Source organism: Chelmon rostratus, chromosome 19 (genome assembly GCF_017976325.1).
Source record: "Chelmon rostratus isolate fCheRos1 chromosome 19, fCheRos1.pri, whole genome shotgun sequence".
NCBI classification, from domain to species: Eukaryota; Metazoa; Chordata; class Actinopteri; order Chaetodontiformes; family Chaetodontidae; genus Chelmon; species Chelmon rostratus.
The window spans coordinates 10218024-10242333 of NC_055676.1; the positions used below are offsets into that span (position 1 = coordinate 10218024).

Sequence of the window (24310 nt, forward strand, 5' to 3'; positions counted from 1 at the left end):
TGTTCACAATACGCGCATAAACGTGAGGTTGGTAACCAATAAAAACAAGAACTAAATAAACATATTTAACTACATTTTGCAACCAAGGGGGTGCACAGTCTGCTGCTCTGCTCTGCTCAGAAGCATTGGTCACTTGGTCAAACAGACCTGTGATTACGTTTTCTTGTGGTGGACCACCGTCTCTAGCAATGGAGACAGCAGCGAGATGTCACAGTCCACAAAAAAAGGTCAAGGTGGACGGTGAGGCAACCAAAATGTCTCACTTTGAATCATTTTGTTCACATTTTGTCTCTGATTAAGATTGCACACGGCCTTTTGGGGGGCATTTTATGGCTTTATTGGATAGCGATAGTAGAGAAAATACAGGAAATGAACGAAGGAGCATGCAACAAATGTCCCTGACTAGAGGTGAATCAGTGGACCTTGCAGTTAATGGTCAGCATCATAACTCTTAAGCCATGGGGGTATCCCAGTACCTCAAACCAGGGGACCAACCTACTGGCTGTTGTTACCATGTTAGAGGTGGCAGATTGGGAAATAGTCATTTGCCTTTTTATTGGCCCAGACAAACAGTGGTCTCCTTATGATGGGGGCGTTACATCAACAAATCAGTTTGTTAGTTTACCTGATTTAAACAATAGAATGGTTTAAAGCAACAGGCAAGTACGATTAATAAATAGCATATTGGCTTTATTTTGATACATTGGTGTTATTATGGGCGGTTCTGCCGCAGGGGATAGAGCACTAGTTGTCCATTAATTGCAGGGTTGGTTATTCAATGCCTCCTCCTGTCTACATGTTCTGTCTGTGAGACCCAAATTGCTCTAGATGTCTAGGTAAGTGCTTAGTGTGTTGTGTGTGAGTGGATGAAAGGCAAGTTGTCCTTGTAAAAAAAAAAAAAAAAAAAAAAAAAAAAAGGACAGGAATGCAGGAAATGTCTTAATCAGCTGCGGAAAAATCTAAGTTATCTTATTGAAAGATTATTTCTCGTCTCCTAGACGATCAGGGCAAACAAAGATAAAGTGCTGCCTTACAAGAATACTTGCTCTGCTTGAAAAGCATAGTATGACAAGAGCAGCAATATTTGTGACCAAATATTTGTCCTCTTCGATTGAAATGGACTCATAAAACATTGAATACACACAGGTCTGTGTTTATGTTTTGATGAAAAAAAAGCAAGAACCCATTTCTCTCAGCATATAAACTGATGGTGTTGGTTTTTCTGTGTCTATGAGACTGCCCTCAAGTCCACGGTCGGCTTGCATATGAGCCCTACATTTCACCCTAATTTCACACTGCCGTCTCGTTTGGTGATGTAAGGCATGCATTCCTCAGCAAGTGCAAAAATAAGCCACTGCAGGCTTCTCTGAAATGCACACCCTGACCAGTGCATGATGAAACCATTTTGTAAGGATGAAGTCGTCTTGAAAGGTTGTTAACACAGTAAAAAGATGTTTACTTTATAGCAGTTTACCATCAGCTTTGCAGGGGGGGGTCAGACTGTTTTTTTTCTCTCTTTTCAGGTGATTTACATTCCCATTTTAAAACCCGCTACAAAATGCAAATCAATAGAGCCGTAAGAGGTGCCAAGGTAGACCAAAACATTTCTGCTGAACGCCTCCTTTCATGCTGGTAATTTTTATATCAGTAACCTCTGCAGAACGTCATATTTAGAAATCAGGCATTGCTCTCCAAGACTTCTGACTCGCTCCAAGCAAAACCTGTGTCGACTCGCAACAAATATGTGCCGTGCAGTCTGATTGAGCTTTGCTCCTGAGAAAAAAAAAAAAAAAAAAAAGACACATTATTTACTTTTACACAGACACATGGTGATGAGGAGGGTTTGTTTTTTTCTTTATAGATCTACTGAGTCTCAGATCTCTGATCAGGGCCCTGAGAGGGAAACTGGGAGAAAAATAACAAGTAAGGGAGGAAGGGATGAGGAGGGAAAGACATTGTGGAAGAGGGAGAAGCACGATTTTGGGAAAGTCTATTGTTCTTGATTCCTCCTCAAATGATTTTCAAGATTTTTTTTTTTTTTTTTTGGTTGCGAGGAGAGTGATAAAGTGGAATTTTACTCAAAATACAAAAACTGGCTCACTTTATTTGTTTTCCTTTTATAACAAAGGAAAAGCAGCAGCCAGCAGCGATTATCTGTTGTTTTTCCGTCCAGGCCTTCGTCAAAGTGAATTATTAAATCCCTAAATCATCCCTCTATCTTCTCTTTGATTAACTCTATTTTTCACATCACATCCTTCACACTCCTCCTTTCCTTTCACAGACACACAGACTCAAACCCTGCCAGATGACTATGTAGAGACTTGGGTCTTTTCCATGTCTCCTGTATGTAGTGGAGCCTGCTGATGGTTTTCAGCAGTGCCCACTGGTGCACATAATGAAGTGCAAATGGAACTAATGTACTGGTTGACATGCCAGGTTTTACAGATCAGACCTGAATTGATTTGCCTGCAATTGCAGCTCTGCATTTTTTCCAATAATCTGCACATGGCAGAGTGCAGAGGAGGGTGTGCAGACATTCCAGACAAATGCTTTATTTTGGCCCTGGAGGATGGCTGAGAGTGCATATGAACAACCTTGAGACTGTGAATGAAACCAAGATAGAATTGATTTTATTCCTGGAGTTTGCGCTTTCTCGGTGAGAGCCAATTCTCTCACACTTTGCAAACATTTTGTGACACAGTTGTGACAGTTTTCAGACGGACATTGTCTGAAATGTTGGGTTAACATGGTGGCTGTCATCTGTCTTGTCACGCTGCCACTCCAGCAGTTACTGTACCGCCTTGCCGCAGCTCCACACAAATGTCACAACACTGACAAATACAACAACAAATGGCATTTAGACCAAGAATGTGCCTGCTGTTGCCAGGGCTCACTCGGCTCACCCACCAGCAGGAAGCATTTAATCAATTACATCAGGGATATTGATACTGTAGTCCCCAATGTCGGGACAGCTGAGTGACATACTGCGACGTTTGACCCCTGATCCTGGTCGGCTGCGTCACCTGACCACACATCTGCAGGCTCAAGCCACCAGTCAGTCAGTCAATAAATCACTCACAGATGAAGTCGGGAGAGAAGGGGCATTTAGTCCCTGCTCAGCAACTCTGGCTCCCAGCGCCATTAATGCAGCACACTTCATCAGTCCTAGCTGGCTTTTGTGATTGTCCCCAGTGTGTCACATCCTTCAAAACCTCCCACAACAGTGTATTCATACAATTTATGATCTAATTAGAGGGCATAATGAATAGTCAATCATTTGTAACGATCGTGATTAAAATGTTTTAGTGATTTCCAAAGATTAATTGTTTCAGTAATGGCTTCAGATTGATGTAATTTGCATACATATGGCAGTTATGATTTTTTGTTCTTCCTCTCCTTGATGTGCAATCTGAAAAAGCTGTTTTCTGACAGTGCTCTATATTTTTGTGTCTGGGAGTAATTTTCAACCAAAACTATCTAAACTACCAGCAGCTGCTAACACATTACACCGAATAAGCAAAAACTTTTATCCGCCCGTGGCACTAAAGAATAATTTAGAGGACCACCAAAGTCATTTGAACGTATCCTCTAGCAACCTTGAATATCTGAGCAAATTGCATGGCAATCTATCCAACAGTTGTCTAGATATTTGACTCTGAACCACAGATGTCTACTACCTGGCTGCCACAGGTGTAGTCGGGCTCATCACAGTCATTAAAATTCATCCTTTGAGGACCGTGACGATGACTTCATGGCAATCCATCCAGTAGTTGTCAAGTAGTGGATCGCCGAGTGAGTTGGCAGGCTGACAGATCATCCCTAGAGCCATGTTAGCATGGTTAAAAACCAAATGTGAGTGGGCTGTTGAGCTTAGCACTGAAATCTTTGCAATGTCAGCCATTAAAATACTTGCCTGGCCAGTCACAAGTTGATCTGAATGCACCACCCTCAAAATCATCCCTCATCTGTTGCTCTTCCTGAGCTGTCAACCTTTAATTGTGAAGTGTTTCCTTGTCCAAATTGAGAAACTAAGGATAGAAAGTATTGAGCTATATAAATATAATTGACCTGAATACTGATGCAGTGCTACAATTCAGTATGTGGACGCTACCTCCAAGGTCCATCAGGCTCATCAGGATGACCTACTGTATGCTGTATGTCGTCACTGCACCCACTGACAGCATCAGTGTTAATATGTGTAACCCTTCCTACATCAGGTTTACCAACTTGCCATAATCTGCCTCACTACATCCTGAGATTACACTGGTTGGCCCCCTTCTGCGTCCATCCAAATATTGGATCAGTCGTGGATCATCCGTCTGGCCCAACAAATCCAATGCGAAGTCTAATTCTTATCCTCTGGAAGCAACCTAATGTCAAATAGGTTTTACTGGAAGCGGTGTCTGCATGTGTTTGCCCTATCCCCTATTTAGCTGGCTAGGCTTCCATTCAAATGGCAGCCACGGGGATCAAGCTTCTGTTTGCTACAACATGACCTCATTTCTTCAGCTAATCTACAAGAGCGGTAGTAGTCACTTCCTGAAATCCAGCATTAAAGCAAATGAAAAACTGGAAGTTTGGAGTACGCTACTTGGCACACATTTTCTGCAATTATGAAAAATAAAGAAGGGAACCCTTCGTGACACATATTTCAGATTTGTGTTAATCTGAAATCCCGTGCCTGCTCTACAAACCCTGTAAAGGAAATGAGGGTTGAAATATCCAACATGTAGGGCACCAGATCGGTGATGTTTTACATTTTGAGTCTTGCGTTGTGAGGAGAGCCGGTTTACTGATTTAGTGGAGGTGACTTGCTTTTGGCCATAGTGGGTGTTGCACTGTCACACCCCTCAGTGTCATCATCCTGTTGGCCCGCTTTCAAGTACACAGTTGCTGCACACACATGGGGCTCTTTGTCATTACAGTCAATACCCACCCACATCCAGCCTGTTTCTTCATTCAGAATATCATGCAGTCTTTGTTGCCTTTTTCTTTTTGTTTTTACTCACAGTTTTGGAAATAACTTTGAATATAATGCGACATACAGAGATAATGAGATCTTGCGGCAGAATAAGGAAAACAAACTCATTGACTGCTCCAAGCTATAAGCTTTGATAAATTTAGCTTTTTATGAGCAACAATTTTGTTCTTTTCCTCACTCGTTTCCTCTGCTTCCCATGTAAATAATGCCTTAATTACATCTCACACCCCCTCTATGATACGTATAGGTTGCAGTCTGTCATCCAAAATTGCAGCCATGCGTTATGCAGAAATGGGCTCCGCATTAGTGCCATCTCATCATATTATTATTATCATAGCACTCTTGAGACCTTTGCTTACAAAATAATGTTTGAAGGATTCTATTAGCCATATTTGTTTAATGTTCAATAGTATGTGGTGGAAATAAGATGAATTTGTTCTTTTTAATGTGGAACCCTTCATATAGCAGCATTACACTTCTCTGACTCCCACTGCTGAAGTAATTTGCTTTTCAGCCATTAAAACAACCACTGATTTTTTTTTCCATTTCCTTCCAGTCATATATGAGGATATCCATTTTGTTCATTGCTCAGCTGATGCACAAAAGCTCTCGCCCGTTTATAGATACCCGTAAGGCTGTACGTAATACTGACATCTGTGTTCAGAGCACCACGATCTTGGGATCCAAATTATGTTTTTTTTATTTACTGACAGAAAAATAATGATTTTCCTGCCGCTAAGATGCATTTAAGATATACTGTACGTAGGAAACCTTGCCAAGGTTTTCAAATGAAATGTTCCTTTCCTCAGCCAAGCCCAGGGGTTTCTCTGAATTCGATTCATTTCTCAGTGCTCCTGCCCATATGATTGCTCTTGATCTGTCATGGATTCGTTCATGTCATGAGGCTATGGCCAGCTCACATTTTGAACCTCTTCTCATTTGAAGTCAGCTGCACTCCTCTGACAGTTATTTCTTCTTCTTCTTCTTTTTTTTTAAAGGCGGGAGTTTGTTCCCAGACCTCAGGTCCAGGCTCCACATGTCAGTCATCTGGCTGCTTTTCCCTTTAATTAAAAAAGTACCATGAAAGTGATGTTAGCTCAGGCATCCCCACGCTCTGTGTATTTTTCAGGCATCCAGATATGGATGAATAGAGGATTTGGTTGAAGGCGATCAACTCCTCTCCTCTCTGACTGAAAATCAAATAGTCTGCATTTCTTGGATAGTACTGTTCTTCGTGTGGCCACCTGATTGCAAACATGTCTAGTGTTTGGTGGCAGTCAGCATCCCCTCAATTAAGCAGCACTTAAATACAATCCACTCGAGGTTGAAATGACTAAGCAGCACTTTAAGAAGTACTTCCTTTGATCATTTTTGTCTCTTGATAGATGGGTAGCTTTTAACCCTTCACAGCTGTGATACCCTTAAAGCACATCCATTCACTGTCGAGTTTGGCTCACACAGATATTATCTGGAAAGAATGGTGAGATGAGAGGGCGTTCAATGTCAGCTGGAAGTTTAAGTGGCATTTCACAAGGGCAAAGCCAAGGACCGGAGGAGCCTCACAGCTTCATTTTCCAACAGCACTTTCCCAGCAACATGTAGAGGAAAACTGGAGGCTGTGGATGAAGATTAAGTGACGATAGCCTGTTTGATATCATTCTTTCCAAACATTACTTCAATCTTACAGTAAGTTTTATTTCTGAATCCATTTTTGAACAAGTTGAGTAAAGTGCTGCAGACTGCATCTACAGATTGGAGACAAGATATTTGTTGCAAGCACACTGGATTACTAAATACTGTAACCATGTGGCGTCCATCTCCTGTATTTACAGCTTGGTCTGATGGCTAAAAGTCCATATGCATGTTTGTCAATATCAACCTGCTGGTGCTGCTACAGGAATAGTCAGGTTATCACCAAAATCAGTAGGCTTCATTCCCTAGGGGCCATGAATGTCTATACAAAATTTCATGGCACATTATCCAACTGTTGTTGAGATATTTCAGACTGTGCCGACCGAGCTCGAGGCAGGCTGCTAATGTGGCTAAAAAATGTCTTGTACACCATAAAGTCTTAATTACAGATGCGCTGGGCTGAAAACTGTAAACTGAGATGGATTCAGATACCTGCACACAGTTGGTTGTAGATCTTCAACTGATTAAATAAAGTGAATTACAGTGACAAACAGTGTGCAGGATCTCTGGTTCCTTTAAATTAGAAAAATTATAGTGCATGGCGGAGGATTGGAGGGGGGGGGGGCTCCTGTGAAGGAGGAGGTTTCGGAGTGATGTGAGAAAAGCTTTGTTGTGTGGATAGAATGAGGGAGGACACAGATATAGAGAGGCAGAACCAGACAGAGGGAGACGTGAAAGTGAGACAAAAGACGGGTGAGACAGGGGGAACGGCAGCAGAATGCATGGGTGGAGATGAGCTTTGTCTGGCGAGCGCTCTTTATCTGATTGTGTTAATCTTGTCCTCCGTTCGCAGCGTTGCCACGCACCAGCACTTTTAACTAGCTCTGATAATGGGAAGAACAGCATCAAATTCATTAATTGAATTAGCTCCCTGTTTATCTCCACATCTGCCCGTGTCCGCTTGCCCCTACAAACACTGCACCGACAACTATTCCTCAGCTAATTGACTCAGAGCATCTCCAGCGCAGCCCTCTTTCACCTTACTAATTTATTGAGCCAGCTCCCAGCCTGGTTCACCTGTCATTGGCTACTATGTAATTGAATTTTACCCCGAGGTGATGGAGATTATTTTGGTTCTGAGCAAGAGAGATAGGAGGGGGGCAGGGAACACAAAGACACCAGGTTTGTATGCCCAACAGCTTGTGTGTTTATTTCATAACTGGATTCAGCCGCAGGTGTGTGAGAGAGGGACACGAGCCAGCTATACTAGCTCAGTGTGATTTGGCCAAATTCACCTGCTGTCAGTAATTGAATTAGGCTAAACTACCTTTTTAAAATTAATCTGGAAAATAGGCCCAGCGGTGAGGTAATGTGCATTTTAGATTTGTCCAACTAACCATCCGAGCAATTTGTCACTTCTGAGGCTGTCACTTTGTCTTTCAGTGACTTTAAACGTTTCAATGGGGTTAGTTAATGATGCCTCAGAGCCCGGCTGCAGGTTTGCGCTGTGGCTCATCTGTATGACAGTTTTTCTCCATCAGGCTCTCCCTGTGTGAGAGCCTTTCTGTGATGCAGGAACCAAAGGTGGTTTCTTTGTGGCGTGGAGCCGATATCAGAGCAATTGTTCTCACTTTCATTTATCTCCACTAAAGGTTAGCTTTGTCCACCAGCCCACTCTCTGCCTATGTGTTAACATCATATCAGATGTAGACACAGACCAAGGTGTGTGTGTGTGGAGTTATTGGGTTTTCTCAGTTGCGTGTCTCCATCTTCGCCAGAGTAATGATCTGTTATCACCTGTGCGGCAATGCAGGGAACCATTTTCCTCACGTTTCATCCCATTTTTATTATCATTATTTTAACTTAAAGCTTAGTGGGTGGAATAACCTTGCAAATGGCCTCTTGAGGATGGCACTGACATATATCTCTCACCTATTGTTGAAAATATAAGAGTAGAGCAGACAGAAAATACCAGCGCTGACTACAAGTTGTTATAGCCTCTTAACCAATAAAGCCCTCTCTTCAATGCTTCTCCTCTCCTGAAAGTCTTTTTCTGCCATCCTCTGTCCTTTTTCATCAACACTGATACAACACCTGTCTTTTCTAATCCACCTGGCTGGTCTCTCTAAACCACCATTCTCTCATTCTGCTCAAACCTCTAACACTAAGCTATCCATCCATCCCTGTGCTCACCACAAACAAACACCCCCGCACAGCCCACCCATACACACTCTGTTCCTTCTTGCTCTTCTTCAGTCTTAATATGAGCCTTTTCCCCTCGAATGGTCACTTATCGTCAAAGGAGCTAAGAGAGCCCATTCAGGCAAGAACCGAACTTATTTTTTAATGACATCATGTAATCATTCTTGCAGTTTTTCCCTTTTCAAGGATGCTATCCAGTCATTATTATTTTAAGGTCGGCTGAAACTGAGTGTAGTCGCTTTCAAGGAACAGTAATCTGCCTTTCCCTTGCCTAAAATCTGCTGTTCAGTCATCTACAAATCTGTTCTGTCCCTGTTTGGTGCGCATTTGTGTATACTATACTGCAATTATGTAATACATTTGTTTACAATAAATTGTCAATTCGGTCGTTTTATCATTAAAAATCATAAAAAGAACGTATATATGCATTCATCACACGTAACTCCCGTAACTTTAGGGCTTAAGAATATAACTAAGTGCATTTTCTCAAGTTCTGTATTTTTGGAGGTAATTTAAACAGGCACAACATACAAATACTGCCTACAAGTTAATGCATCACTGACGGTGATCCAATAATATATGTAATACTATAACACTAATTACTTTTCACTTTAAATCAGCTATAATTAATACTTTTTTCATAACAATGTATGAAATGACAAAGTGAAGCCGATGTGACGATGCAAATTGATTTGCTCACAGTGGTGAACCTACAGGGAATTATCACCCAAATCAGCAGCTCTGCTCGGCTTTACTGTTTCGGTTCACTCTCACTGCCCTCAAAGTGTTGTTTTGGGCTGCAGCAGGCAGCTGTTTTCAGCGATAAAAACTCATTGTACATGATCTGCTCTGCACCAAACAGGCAGACAGGCACATTTAGAGACTAGCTGGTGAACATAGTGGAGCATTTAGCAGCTAAAGAGCCAGATATTTCCCTCAGGAGTCGGTAGAGACCAAAAACAGAACAAGAGAGATTATTGGGCTTACATTTGTCAGGTGGCCGGATGAATGATAATGATGCTCCGTAGCTGCTGGATGTGTGAATAAGCAACTGTTGGTTAACGAGTTTTACACATTCACTTAAAAGATATATCAATGCTGTGTTCACAACTTTAAAAATTAGTTATTTTTTGACTTATATACGTTTTGCACTTTTATTTAAACCAAATTTTGAATGCATGACTTTAATGAAGGAAAATGAAAAAATAAATAAATAATAAACTAGGATTTCCGTAAAGAGCACTATACGGTGAGAATTTTTTTTATTAAAATACATTTTCTTTTAAATTACAGTGTTTCAATTCTCATTTCATTGGTCATATATTATTATTTTAGTACTGCTATCTTGATATATTGTGTAGTATACTATACTGAACACTATTGTGTCTAAATGCTCTTATTTGCACAGAAGACTCGTGGTCTCACACAGTCTTTATAGTCTATTTAATTTCCTACTGTGTAAAACCCATTAATATTAATGTGCATTGGTATTTCATTCAGCATGTGAGAGGCATGCCAGAGTATAAGGTGTGTTGCCATCCTGAGGTGTCATTTCTGAGCATCAATCAGGGAGAGCTGGAAACTGTCTCTCCTGACAACCTCATCTCATCTGTAAATACTCATCCCACTGATGCAGGTTTTCAAGGAATTACTGGGGCAGCTTCATGTGCTGATGCATGTGAAAGGGGGCCTCCCTTCAAATTACTTTCCTTTATTGCCCCCCCCCCCCTTCCTCCCGCACCAGAAATCATATTAGCCAAACCAATTTCATTTACAACATGCCTTTTGTTAATTTAGCCCCCTGAACTAATGCACGTGTGAAAGAAATAGAAGAGAGTGCGATGCAGGAGGAAGAAGCAGGTGCTGCTCTGCATCGTTGTGGGATTCTACCTTTAAATTGGAATTTTTGATCAATACAGCCTATGTGCTGTAATGCTGGAGGAGTTATTCCATATTAGTTGATTATCGTTGCCCCCCGTGGACCACTGTCAGTGCTGAATCTGCTCGTGAGTTTGTGGTAATTACTGTGCCGTGGCCGAGGTGACGACTGGGAAACAGGAGGGCAGACGGCAATCTGTCTTCTCCTCCTAGTTATTGTCTGTGTCTTCCACACCGACTGCCTTTATCTTTGCTCGTCAGGAGCAGAGACCAACTAAAGGCCAGTTATTACCGCCTCAGCGGCCTGGATAAGATCAAAGAAGAACAGTTGAACACTGAAGATGTAATGGATGTGTTCTTCTAAGGACTGCTGCATGGTTTGTCATGTCATTATCCCCAAGTTAACACTCTCTTTCTCACAGTTCCAGAGCAAGGATGGTCCCCAATTATTTTGACATGAGGAAAAATTACCTGGCGTTCATGTTCCACTGAATAGGAATGCTTCTTCCTCCTCACCTTTTTTGCGTTGTCGGTGTTTGACTTTAGATCTGCTTTTTTTCTTGCCATCGCTTCTTTCTTTTCCCTCACATAAAATATTCCGCGCCATTCATGCCAGTGGTCTGAAGAAGAGCAATTTGTCATGTTGGAAAAGGAAGTGCTGAAAGCCACTCGTGTACTTCATGGTAATTTCATGTGACAGGGGAGGAGGAGGAGAGCAACAGCTTGTCAGTACACTGAAAGTGGAGGAGGTCATGGTTCTTCCGCACCTGTATAGCCTCCCACAGACTGTGACCACGAGTAATGGAAGTGATATTGGGACAAAAAGGGTGGGGCAGAGGTGACGTGGAGGCTGCAGAGATTGGAGACCTTTTGACACCCCAGTTGTGGCGGAAAATGGCCAAAATTGTCTGAGGTTGCCGCCTATTTAATTGCTCCAGAGAGTGTCATGATACTGGAATATTTCAAGATATAAAACAGGACTTATCATGCGAGACTGCTTCATGCAATATGGACTCTCATGGTAGTTAAACACTTTCACAGAGGTTAATTTGAACCCGCTACCCCCGACTCATGATTATTTCAATTCAGCCATCTGTTCTCCTAATGCTAGGTTTCATCACTGCTAATGAAATAATTTGGCTTGTACCTGCCAGATTCACTCTCCTAAAGTAACATTCAGCCCAAGCTGAATATGAAAACCATGTTTTTAGTTTACTCTTATATACTGGAGAAAAAGGACATGGTCCAAAAGTAGGAAGAATTCCTTTGTGAACCAGTTTCTTTTGGCAACATCGAAAGCCTTTCAGTAGTGCTTTCTTCTTTTATAGGCTCAGTCTAGTGTTTTTATATTAGTAAAGCATGTTTTTGATTAGTCTGAGTTTCTATTGTTTTTTAGTATTAATTTTGTTCAGTAGCTACTTTAATGTCCTTCGTGTGTGTGTGTGTGTGTGTGTGTGTGTGTGTCAGAGTTGTGTTTGTTTTGTGACCTCTGTGAGAGGCAATTAAATCACAACCTCATTTCATTTCTTTCTTTTGACATGTTTGTGTGTCAGAGACAGCGAAAGGGAGCAAAAGAGGCCACGCATGTTTCATGTTTACTTGCTTTGCGAGCTGTTCTGGTGACAGCTCCAGAATCATCTAATTTAATTTCACTTGTCCTTTTCTGTTTGTTTTATCTGTTGCAGAGTCAAGCTGAAGGACGGCGTGGCGTTCCTGGGAGCCAGAGCCAGTAACCCCGTTGTGTGGACGGTGAGTCAGGACGTCAGAAGTGAAGGCCACAGGGTTGTCACCCTCCACTGTCGCAGGAAGGAGAACAGTTTTAGTCAAAGGTAGGTCCGGCTCTCTCCGTCCACAGAATTAATCAACGTGTGAATGAAATATGAACTGAACCCCCTGCTGAACAACCAGAAAGCGGCAGCGCACTCGCTCATTTCTCGGACAGCTGTCAGTAGAGAGTGATTGCAAAGAGTGAGGATGAAAAAGGACATGACTCAGCATCTGAACTACTCATTCCTTGGCACTGTCATGCACGCAGGTCCACAGCCAGTCCTAAGGGCAGCCACTAAAATGCATTGCTCAAGGAAGACAGTGTTGCCTCTTGCCTTCCCTAAATGAATAAGCTGGAAATAGTCTAAATTTTTCACATTGTCAATACCTCCAATTAAAAGACCAAAAGCAACATGGATTGATTCCACTAACAAGTATTGCCTGTGCAGGCAAAGACTGATATAGTGCATTCCTTGACGGCCATTGTTGTCCAAAATACAATTGAAAACACAACAAAGCGTTTCACTGAGTGACATGTTCCTTCATTACAATGAACACGGGCACTGCAGTACATTTTGAGCCCACCCCACATACACTGTATATTCAGTAGAATGCCCATTTGAAAATAGTCCCACCAAACGTACATTTACTGCTGTTTGAACAGATGAGTTGACGCTTGAAGAAAAAAAAAATGCTGTTATTGCATGTTTTAAGATGCATGGGTTTAAGGTGAATTGTCCCCGTTCAAATAAAGATGCGTGAAACACAATGACTAGTCATTAATCAGTGGAGATATAGTGAGCTATCAGTACATGCTAACATACTAACCTTACAGGTGGTTGTGTGTCAGTCCATTAACTACAAGTTATGTACTCTTTACTGCTAACCATTATCCAAGCATACCATATATTTTAAGACCAATTTCCCACCTTCTACGAACCCATTAATTTCACTTCAGTTCAGTGCACTATGGAAATCAACCAGCAGCAGAAACTTGATGCTTGCTTCAGATGGGTGATCTATCACGTCATACATCCCAGAGGGGTTTATTCCTCGCAGAGTTCTAATCATGATGTGGTTTTCAAAACCGTTGTGTTGCTTTCAAAGATGCTCAAACATCCAGTTGGAAGTTGTTCTATTAATGAGCTCTGCTGTCAAGACTCCCATCCAAAAGAATGTTTTCAAAAGATGGCATGAATCTGGTTGTTTTTTGTTGCATTAAAGAGGCTGCTGTTCAATAACTGACTCCTGAGACTCAAAATTGAGTTCTTGAAGGTACCAACAGGAGTCTGAAGAGAGTCCTTGCTTGTAAATCCATTAATGCAACTTTGACATAAAAAGTGAGATGTTTACTACGAAAGATTAAATTTCTAAAGCAAGTTGTTTTTCATACCGCACACAAATTAAATTGAATAGAAAAGGCTGCCTGAAAGAAAGGAAATCCATCTGAAACTTGTGGTATGTTTTGAAAATGGCTGCCAGTAATGTGAGGTACAGTGCATACCTAATGTTCAGTTGATGGGCTACATCAGTCCAACGCACTTGTGTAATCCTTCAAGTATGAATCTGGTATTTAAAGAGGGAAGCATAACATGATGTTTTATAGCTTTGAGAACTTAATTAAAGCCATTATGTGTCACGATCTGACACTTTCCGGCTTTGGCAGCGCTCGGTGATTACTTCAGTTTCGAAAGTTAAATGACATCTGACAAAAGAACGTTACAGAGCATGAGAAAACATCTATGACTTTCTAATCGTGACAAAAGGACTTAAAGTAGGTGCTGTATGTGTGCTCATAATGTTGTTTCCATTAACTACGTGTCTCTTTGTGTGTGTTTGTGTGTGTGTGTGTGTGTGTCGTCGAACAGTATTTGACATTCAACTCGACAGCTAAACGGTTTTAGGCAAAGACAAAGTAGCTGCACACAGGAAGTGACACACCCTGACTGGGCTGTTATTTCCTCCTGGGTGTCAAGGTGACGACAGTGATGAATGACAAGTCATCTATCATTTACATGCATCTCTTTCACAGCCCCGCTGTGGAGAACAGACATTGAATTATACAGGACTGCTCAAATCAAGGTCACACATGTTGAATCTGGTATTATGCCTCGCTATTCTGCGCTTGACAAAAGACTACCTTGAAGTATTGAAATGATAATGCGACCCCTGCCGCGGCCTTGTGCTTTTAGGTTTCTTTAGCTTACATATCAAATGGAATAGCTGTAGCACATCACTGGATAAAAAACATTATTCAAAGTCCTTGAAAAATGTGGAGATCATCAAAACACTCAACTTTAATTTTGATTTTTTTCTGATGAGGTTAAACAGTGACAGAAAGAGCAGCAGTCATGGTCTTTTTTTGGTTCAGTGGAATAGAAAAGACCATGACTGCTGAAAAAAGAAGTCAGTTTCATCTCCTGGTCAGCAGCAGCCTTGTGAAGCCAGCTCTTAAATCAGGCTGTTTGCGGGCGGTCAGGCCAAAACATGAACCCTCCAAACACCCGATCGGACAAACACGCTGCTTGATGAGCTTTCATTGGTCTTTGCTTTTGATATCCAAACTGAAATAAAATGAGCTGTCTGGGCCGCTGAAATCTCTTTTTGAATTACTTTTAGGAAAGAAACCTCATGGTTGCAAAACCGTGCTTAATTTTAGGAAACCGAAACCAGGTTTAGGAGTTGAGGTGCCCAGTCACTTCATCTATTACAGCTCTCTGATTGGTCAAACTTCCAGCTGGTGGGTTCTGTTGATTCTCTGTAGGTATTTTCCAGATCAGTAGGAAATCTTGGAAGACTTAGGCTGGCTTGAAGGTATAACACAGCAAGATTTGTTGCATGAAGTCTGAAAGCCTTGAAAGCAATTTTCTAAATGAATTTAATTTATCTCCCTGGTACCTGCAAGGATTTCCTTTTTGACATATTTTTTCCAACTCACGAGTAATAAGTCCATGCTTAGGGAGTGATTTTATTCAACAGCTGTTGTGTAGGAAGGAGATTTCCTATTAGTCAGGTTAAGTGCAAAAAGATCTTCATTATCCAGAATCTGAATGGTGGTAACAGAAGAATGTGGAGATTGAAACCAAGGAGCTTGAGAAAACAAGTGCCCTAGAACATTAAATTCCCCCTAATGTCAATTGAGGCTCACTTTACCAGCCATTAAAATGGCATCACTGCCAGAAACGGGAAGATAAACAGCGGGAGCAGGATGCATGTCCTCTGGCTTGTGGTCGAAAGTGCGACACTCCAGCCAAAAGTGTGACCACCAGGTTCAGACTGACTCAGACAGGCTTGAGGACTTAACTCCCACGAGCCAATCAGAAGAAGCGAGTGTTGCCTGTGGACATGCAGACTTAGAGAGACAGTTGTATCTCAGTGCAATGATGGAAATGTGCACAGACACAAGCTGCCCTCGAACACACACAATTTCCATATAATGACCACTTAGGGGAGGTCAGAAAACACATGTAGCCATGTCTGTGGGGTGGGCACATTGTGCGTGTCTGCCTAAGAACAGTAGTCTAGTTACTTTGGCAGCCATATGGTCGCTGTACTGATCTTTTACGCTGTGGAGAAACTCGAGGCAGCCGAGATTTGAGGTGTGAAAAGAGAAATAAATGACAGTGTGGTAGTACAAAAGAGGAAAAGAGGTGAAACCAAATCTAAGAGGACACAAAGCATATGAAATGAAGTTCAGCTGCAGTGTGTGAAGCATGGACAATAAGATTCAGAGCTGTTCACACTGATGTTTTTGCTGCTTTATGCAAAAGAAGAAAATAACATAGAAACTGCAGCAGACAGGCCCGCAGATTGCTGTCTGTTATGTAACTAGAGGCTGAATGCTTCAGTCAGGGTAACATGAGCAAAACATCACAACTGTGTGTGCTATCTGTTCTGTGTAAAGCAGAGATAGTAGCCTTTATCATTTACAGCTAATGTCTACCCTTGACTTGCAAGTAAATACTCTGTAGAAATGTTAATGTATATGTATGTTCATCATGTGAAACATTTTCTCTAACTATCTCACAACTGTAGCAGGTTCTTTATGCAAACCAAAGAAATGACGCTCAATATCTTGACAAGTGCTGAATTAGCTGGAGTAAAGCAGGTATGGAAGCCTGCTTGGGAATGCATTACATCTGAGTTTCAATACCATGCTGGAAATGAATTGTCCATATAACAGTAAAGACAGTGTGCCTGGTGGCAAGACTTGTCTTCCCTTTGTAGATAAAGTAAAGCCAGCATGTACATTTACGGCCATCATAAGGTCTGGAAATGTTTTGGATTTTGTGTGTGCAAAAAGAAGCACTTTAGAAATCCAGCAGTCTTTTTTTTTTTTTCCTTTTTCTTTAAATGCTGATCTGTGTCACAGAAAGCTGCGGTAAGCATTTTGTACTTGGGAGCACATGCAGTCGGGAAAGACTGCAGAATGGGTAGTGTAAGAGATAAGGAAATCCTATAGTGATACAGACCTGAGCCCAACTATACGGACAATGTCTTATCAACATAGTGCCCATGACAGTTACACAATAATTTGACCTTCTATACATATATACTGTATGTGTTTAAAAAAAAAAAAACACACACACACACACCCAATATACAGTAAGAAGTGAGTCAAGTTTATCTACAATAGACCATGGCAGCATGTTTTGTGCACTGCTATAACACAGCACATTCCCTTAATAAATAACATCTCTGGTGGACAATAATCTTAACATAAAAAAACACAAAAAAGAAAACACCAACCAATCTAGTTTCTGTGCCCGTCTTATCACCAGAGAGTCCATGTTGAGCAGATTTAGCCACAAATAGGCCACTACGTACATGATTGTGTAAGTCTCCAGGCTGTAATAAAGCTGAGTGATGCAAGATCAAAGTGGCACATTGGTCGTCAGACAATACTGCCTGCTCTGTTATGAAGATGTATTAGGACACTTGAATGCGTTGTCCTTCACCAGCCAATCCTCTGCTTCTGTGTCCTCACTGCTCTCTGTTACCATGGAATGAGAGACTGGCTTCTTCCTACCATCAAGCTAATTCATATTCTTTTTGCTTGCCAGTGCTACTCAACACAAAATCTCCATCAGTTGTAAGAGTAAATAAGCATGGGAATGCACACACACATCAGCTCTGTGTCAGTACATGATACCTCTTTATCAGTGAAGTGGATCATTTGAGATTTTGTACACAATTGGATAAAACTTAACTTGCAACCGTGGCAACAGCATCACGAGTAATAAAACATGTAGTTTTGCATTTCCTGGTAAAGATAACTTGGATGGATTTTGTTTTAATTGCAACTATGCTGCTTTCTAAACCAATATGTCATATTTTTAACAGATGCTTACTCAATGGAACCTTTTTGGAGCTTTGGAAAAAAATAACACTTTGACACAAAGATGGAAAAGCAGATGTCACAAGCTCAAATTGTAGGCCTCTTTCAATGCAGTCCTGAGATCCCTACAAGGATAATGCCTGGGACTCCCCACCAGCCAGTTAGAACTGCAGTAGCTTCTTGGATGAGAGACAAAATGTTTTGTAGAACCTAATGCAAGTCTAGTTTCCTTTCAAAGCACTTAGATGTAGACCTGTTGGTATACTCCTTGTGCTGAGTAAGATACTCGAAAAGATGATCTTCAATCAAATGCTAAATTATTTCAGTTAAAATGGACTACTTGCATCCACACAGTATGCTTATAGACCAGGGCCCTCTACAAGCACCACATTAATACAAATGTCTGATCTATTGTTAACACATAACAACAGGAAACTGGGTGGGGTTGTGCTCTTTCGTCTCTTCGTTTTGTCTCCAGCAGAACACAGTCAGTGTTTCTCACTGCAACTTTTCTGCCTGTAAAAAAAAAAAATCCTGTGGTGTCCCACAAGGGAGTTGCCTAAGGCCACTGTTTTTCCATTTTTAAAATGTCTTTAAATATGTCTTAATAGATATATTTTTACCATATGTCTTTAAGAAAGCTGACGCAGTTTTGTATGCTGATGAATCAACCTTGTTTTGTGCATCATCAACTTCAGTGGAACAACAGAGACATTCGAATCGAGTCGAATTGCATATCATTAATAAATGTGTGAAACACATACAGAACATTACCAAAACTCTGTTTGGTTGTAGGAATGCTCTTGTTAACACAACTGCACTAAACTTGTTTATTTATGGGATATTGGTGAGCAGGTCTCCAAGATGGAAAGGGCATTGCTATTTCACAGACATGTTCATGTTCAGCTGGAATACACTTTCTAACAACTTCAAACAGGTGAAAAACAGATTTTCTTCCTCTAGAAGTCACTTAAACATAAATGCAGTAATTTATCATAGATGCTATTGGTATTATATCTGTTTTGGAACCTGTTTGCTTTTTGCATTTAACTGTGGCTTACTGTTGTTGTTACTTGGTGTGTTGAGTTATTTCATATGATTTTTGATCTTTATGCCTGCTTCACACAGCATTTTTGGTCTTATTGATTCAGTGCAATTTTAATCTGTATTTTTTTGTTGACGTGTCAGTAAGAACCCCAGGAGGACTGGCAACCACTCTGTGGAAGGTAATGGGGCGCCGATAAAGAATAAAGATGAAGACTGTTGAAGTGGGTCAGGTACGTGTGGTAGCCCACGTAAACAGAGTTGACAGTGATGCTCCTATTGGATAATCACATTGCAAAATCAAAAAGAGAGCCATCAGCAATGCATGTCAGGTTCTCCAGCTGCTTCAGGCTCCATTATTTCTTTATAATGAAAGCTAACACAATTTGGAGTTCCTGTTTGATTGAGGGGAAGAGTTGAGAAAAGGAAACAAATGAAGGTTTTGTTACTGCAGTAGTAGTTCTGTGGCCCAATACTCGACGTGTCAATCAGCAGCCTTTCCAAGCTGCGGTGGGAGTTCGATTTGTAATTGCAGGAGGTGAGGCGTGGCATCTAACCACTAATTAAAGTAAACCAAATCTAATGGCCAACATTTCTCAATCTGCTCTCTCCCTGAAATTAACACACGCACAGAGGGACATGCTGATTTTGAGAGCGGTAACGCTTTTGACAAAACATAAGCTCTCTCTCAGACATAGAAGCCGTTTGTTGAAATGATATCTTGTGGGCTTCGGCTCTGTCTTAACATGACGGGACCATTATGGATAGAGATGCAATGCTTGTGCAATATTTGGCATCGGGTACAGCAAAGGGAGCAGTGGCACAGCTGAAGAAGAGCAAAGAGTAGAAATATAATAATGTGAAGACAGACGAGCGTTCTCTCACAGGCTGCATCAGAAAACTCGCTTTGTATATGAAGTATGTTTGTTTTCACAGCTGATTAATCTGCTGATTATTAAGCATTTGGTCATTCTACTTTCCAAGCAGCAAATCCTCACATCTGAGAACTCTGGGGTGTTTTTATAATCAATCATAAAAATTGTTACAGAATAATTTTCTGTCTATTAAACTAATCAATTAATGACTAAATGTTTCAGCTCTAGTATGACGACTTAATTAATGACCTTTGTGAGTGTGAGGGATGCTTCTCCCCAGTGAATTCTCTGCTTTCCTCATCAGTTTAATCAGTTTCATCATTTATTAGATAGGCATCTGAGCTCCATATTTTATATCATGAAAACAGCCGAGCATTGTAAAAAACATGACAAGACATTAGGTTATGACTCTCATTTATATTCTCGTGGCTGGCATGCTGAATTTTGGCAGGATAGTCATATTGTAAGCCTTTGGCGTTGATGAAAGCTGAAGATTTAGTGAGGGAGACCGATGGTCCGATGATGGCCTCACAACACAAGTGAAAAACTAAAGTAGATTTTTTTTTTTTTTTTTTTTTTTTAAATCAACGAAATCCGATTTTATTGACCAATCTGACATGAGACAAATCTCCTCGGGATAAATGTGATCACTCTGTAGTTTGTGATTTGATCAAATTATTTTCCTCAAGTGACAAATTTATTGCAGAGTTCTCGTGAAGGCAAAGTACGTTTAATATCACTTCTTTGTAGAGCTGCACAATTAATCGAAATTTAATCAAAATCGCGATTTTGGCCGCCACGATTATACAAAGCCAAAATCGCGATTTTTTTCCTTTTTTGTCATTTTCTGTATTATTTTATAAGTGGGCGCTCTTCTGACTGCAGCATAAAGAAAAACAGTATATTTGTCCACCAGCCACCAGGGGGCGGCCGTAGTCATAGAGCACGCCGCATCGCATTAGTAGCCACCAACAAGCAAGCTAAACTCAGCTCCTCTCCGCCTAGCGCGGTGCTATCATACCAGTCAAATTCAAGTGGTGAGAGCGAGAGGGATTGGTAGAGTGACCATTGTAGAGCCGATTTCTGAATCAGTGAAAATAAAGATGAGTTCTGGTGAAAATGACTGAACAGACAGTGGGAACAGAAGTTGATCAATCTTCCGGAGGTGAGGAGTCTGAGCTCGTTCCTCGAAAGGGCTACACATCTGTTGTATGGAGCTATTTCGGATTCAGAAAAGGTGATGTCGAACAAAAGCAGGTGTTGTGTAAAGACTGTGGGTGAATTGTGTCCGCTCCGCAGGGGAACACAACTAATCTGTATAACCACTTAAAGAAGAATCATTTGGGAAAATACGACGAGTGTATGAAAAGAAAAGTCCCCAAACCCCCGCATATCCGTCCCAAACACCCAGCGCAGACAACCATAAATGCTACACTTAATCTTGCAACACCATATGCATCAACATCAAGAAGACACCAAGAAATAACACAAGCAGTTGCCATTTATATAGCCAAAGCCATGGCTCCCATTAACACAGTTAACAACGAGGCATTCAAAGAGATGATCAAAACGCTGGACAAAAGATACGAGATGCCATCCAGAAACTACTTCTCAAAGGTGGCATTGCCAGCGCTGTATAAACAATGCCGGGAGGAAATCCGAAAAGAAATAGCAGATCTCCCGTTCTATGCGACCACGACCGATCTATGGTCAAGTAGGACCATGGAGCCGTACATGTCCCTGACGATCCATTACATTGACGAGGATTTTGAAATTAAAACTCGCTGACAGGCTTGTCTTTCTGGCCAAAAATCTGTAGGCCCACCTTAGTTATTGTCCTCATGCTCTACCGCAATTCACTGAAATCAGCAGTTCAGTTTTATTTTGTTATTCCATTACGTCAGTGTTACTCAACCGGGATGCTACAGCGTCCCAGGGTGTGTTCGGAAGCCCTAGGGAGGCAGTGAGAAGGATACAGCTTAGGTGGTGCTTAGAGGTGGTGCTTAGTGACATTTGGGACAGTTAGTCCATTTTATATTATAATACTGAGGTGTTGTAGGGTTCAAGAGGGTGTATGGAGGCCTATGTTGTGGCTCAGGGGTCGTTAATTAAAAAAAGGATGAGAAAAACTGTCTCATATAGTAAATTCCTTGGTTATGTTTCATTTTGTGGCCTTAAACTACATTCACTCTGCACTGGATAATTGATTATTGTTTTTTACAGAAGTGCAATAAAAAAATAAAAAATAATAAAAAAAAACTTTTGCATAATCGTGATTATAATCGAAATCGTGATTTTGATCCAAATAATCGTGATTATCATTTTTTCCATAATCGTGCAGCCCTACTTCTTTGTAATCTAACCTTGTGCCATTTTGCTTATGAGGCAGCATTCAGCTCTTGTACTTGTACCACATTGTAATTATCATGAAAATGCTTCTACTATTGGCCTTTGTAGCCTTTAGAGGAAAACTAACTGAAGTGTTTATTCAGACATGAATGATATATGAAACTGCCAGCCCACTGAACCTGTCTGCACACTGTGATGTACAAAATACTCAAATGTGTTTTTTATTACTGTAAATATTAACTCTCGCGTCTCGTTTCTGTGTGTGTACACATAGGCGCGACACAAACAAACAAACAAGAGAACAAATAGAACCCTCCAGCATCTTTTCACCTTCAAAGTCTACAGGATCATGAAACATGCCACCACATTCAATTTGTCTGCTGCTGCTCGGGAGGACTCCCGCTGAGAGCGAGTGGGAGGAAGGCTTACTCTAAAAGACTGACAAGACAGTCTTACAACACCTACACAATGATGCAAGCCAGTAAACGAAAGTTCTTTGGCCGCTATCTAAAACAACACCATAGTCTTATGTCTGAGTGACAACACGACGAGACAGCAGGATAAATGGAATTATATTTCAGCCAACAATATATGCTTTACAGCAGGCGTTTCATCATGTTTGCACTTATTGCAGCTATATTAAAAAGTATTCTTGGGGTTAGGATTTGAAAAATAATACAATTGCAGGGAAGTTGCATGAAAAGTGTCAGAGTTCTGCTGAGCCTTTGATAGGAAAGTCAGATCAGTGTGCGAGCTCTGGTGTGAAAATAGGTTAAACATTCAAATTGTTTTCCAACAGTTGGGGAAATTATGTTTTAAGCATCAGTGAAATCGAGGCTTGTCATTCTGTGTCTGCCCCAGCCATCTGCTGAGGGAGGTGACATGAGCCTCTGAGGGTATTCCTGTGAAACAGAGGAAGCAAGCGTCAGTGGGGGGAATGGAAACCCTGAGCTTGTTTTAGACTGAAATAATTAGCATACTCTGCAGTGTGCTGGGGAGAGAAGAAAGCCATAGTTCCCATATAGATACTCCTTAAAGAACCTAGTTCGATAAGCTCAGCCTCTACTAAGCATTGTTATATCTCCATGCTAGATTTGCTTCCAGTATGCCATCTATCCTTTTTCATTGTTATGTGAGATTACCTGCTGGAAGTTACAGCTGTGCTCTTCTAGGGGGTGATAAATCTACATTATCAGTTAGGAATGGATGGATTTCCATGAAAATGTGCAGACATCCATGTTGTCTAGAGTCACCATCAGGTCATAGTCGACTTTGACCAATACTTTTGTTCACCTGTAAAACTGCTGACACTCCCATCAGCCGATGTTGTACTTTCTGTTTAGTGCAGATGTTAATCAGGTGCTAATGACCGCATTAGCATGCTAACATGCTAAACTAGCATGGATTGCACAATGAACACAGCCTGCTAAACATCAGCATGCTAGCACGCTGACACTAGCTTTGATTTCAAAAGCTCACTGTGCCAAAGTTGAGTTTGACACAGCTGCTAGCATGGCTGTAGATTCTTGAGCTGTGTATCTAATCCATACTGCATACTGATCTAAGCAGGTTCAGAGTATGTTGTGTGTTCACAGTGGAAATTTGACAAACTATAGTAACAGCCAGTATACAGACCAGCATATTACATGCAGTGCAAATCCGTCTGCTACTTCAGCACCATGGACAGCGCCATGGATTTATCAAGACACAGCACAGTTTGACTGCTGCTGTTTCACAGCCGTGGTCGGGACCATAGATTCAAACTTGCACGAACTTCAGTCAGACAAAGGATCACTGAGTCAGGCAACCTAGACGATCATATTCAACTAACTCTCTGCTGCTAGGACATGGGGAGGGAGGATGGCAGGGTCAGGAGGGCCAGCTCTGTCCTGGGCTGCCCATTGGTCTCTGTGGAGGAGGTGGGTGAGAGGAGGCTGTTGGCCAAGCTCACAGCCATCATGGACAACAGCTCTCACCCACTGCACAGGACTGTAGAGGAGCTGAGCAGCTCCTTCAGTGGCTGACTGAGGCACCCTTAGAGCAAGGAGCGCTACCCAAGGTCATTCATTCCCACTGCTGTCAGACTGTACAACTCATACTCAATTACACTGCTACTCCAGATCCACTACTGCCGAGCAAAATGAGACTTTGTTTACAGTACAGGGACACAGCTACAGTCTTTTTTTTTTTTTACATGCAACTGATCTCATTTAATGCATAAAGCCTACTGTGCTTGCTTGTTTT

At 41.4% G+C, this 24310-nt stretch overlaps 1 protein-coding gene across 1 annotated transcript in view; it reads left to right on the forward strand.

Moving 5' to 3' along the window:
* LOC121622874 (transmembrane protein 132C-like) overlaps window positions 1-24310 on the forward strand; it is a 149239-nt gene that overhangs the window by 64495 nt on the left and 60434 nt on the right. The window contains exon 4 of the mRNA XM_041959921.1: window positions 12379-12522. Coding sequence (XP_041815855.1) covers window positions 12379-12522 — 144 coding nt within the window. The remainder of the gene's footprint in view (window positions 1-12378; window positions 12523-24310) is intronic.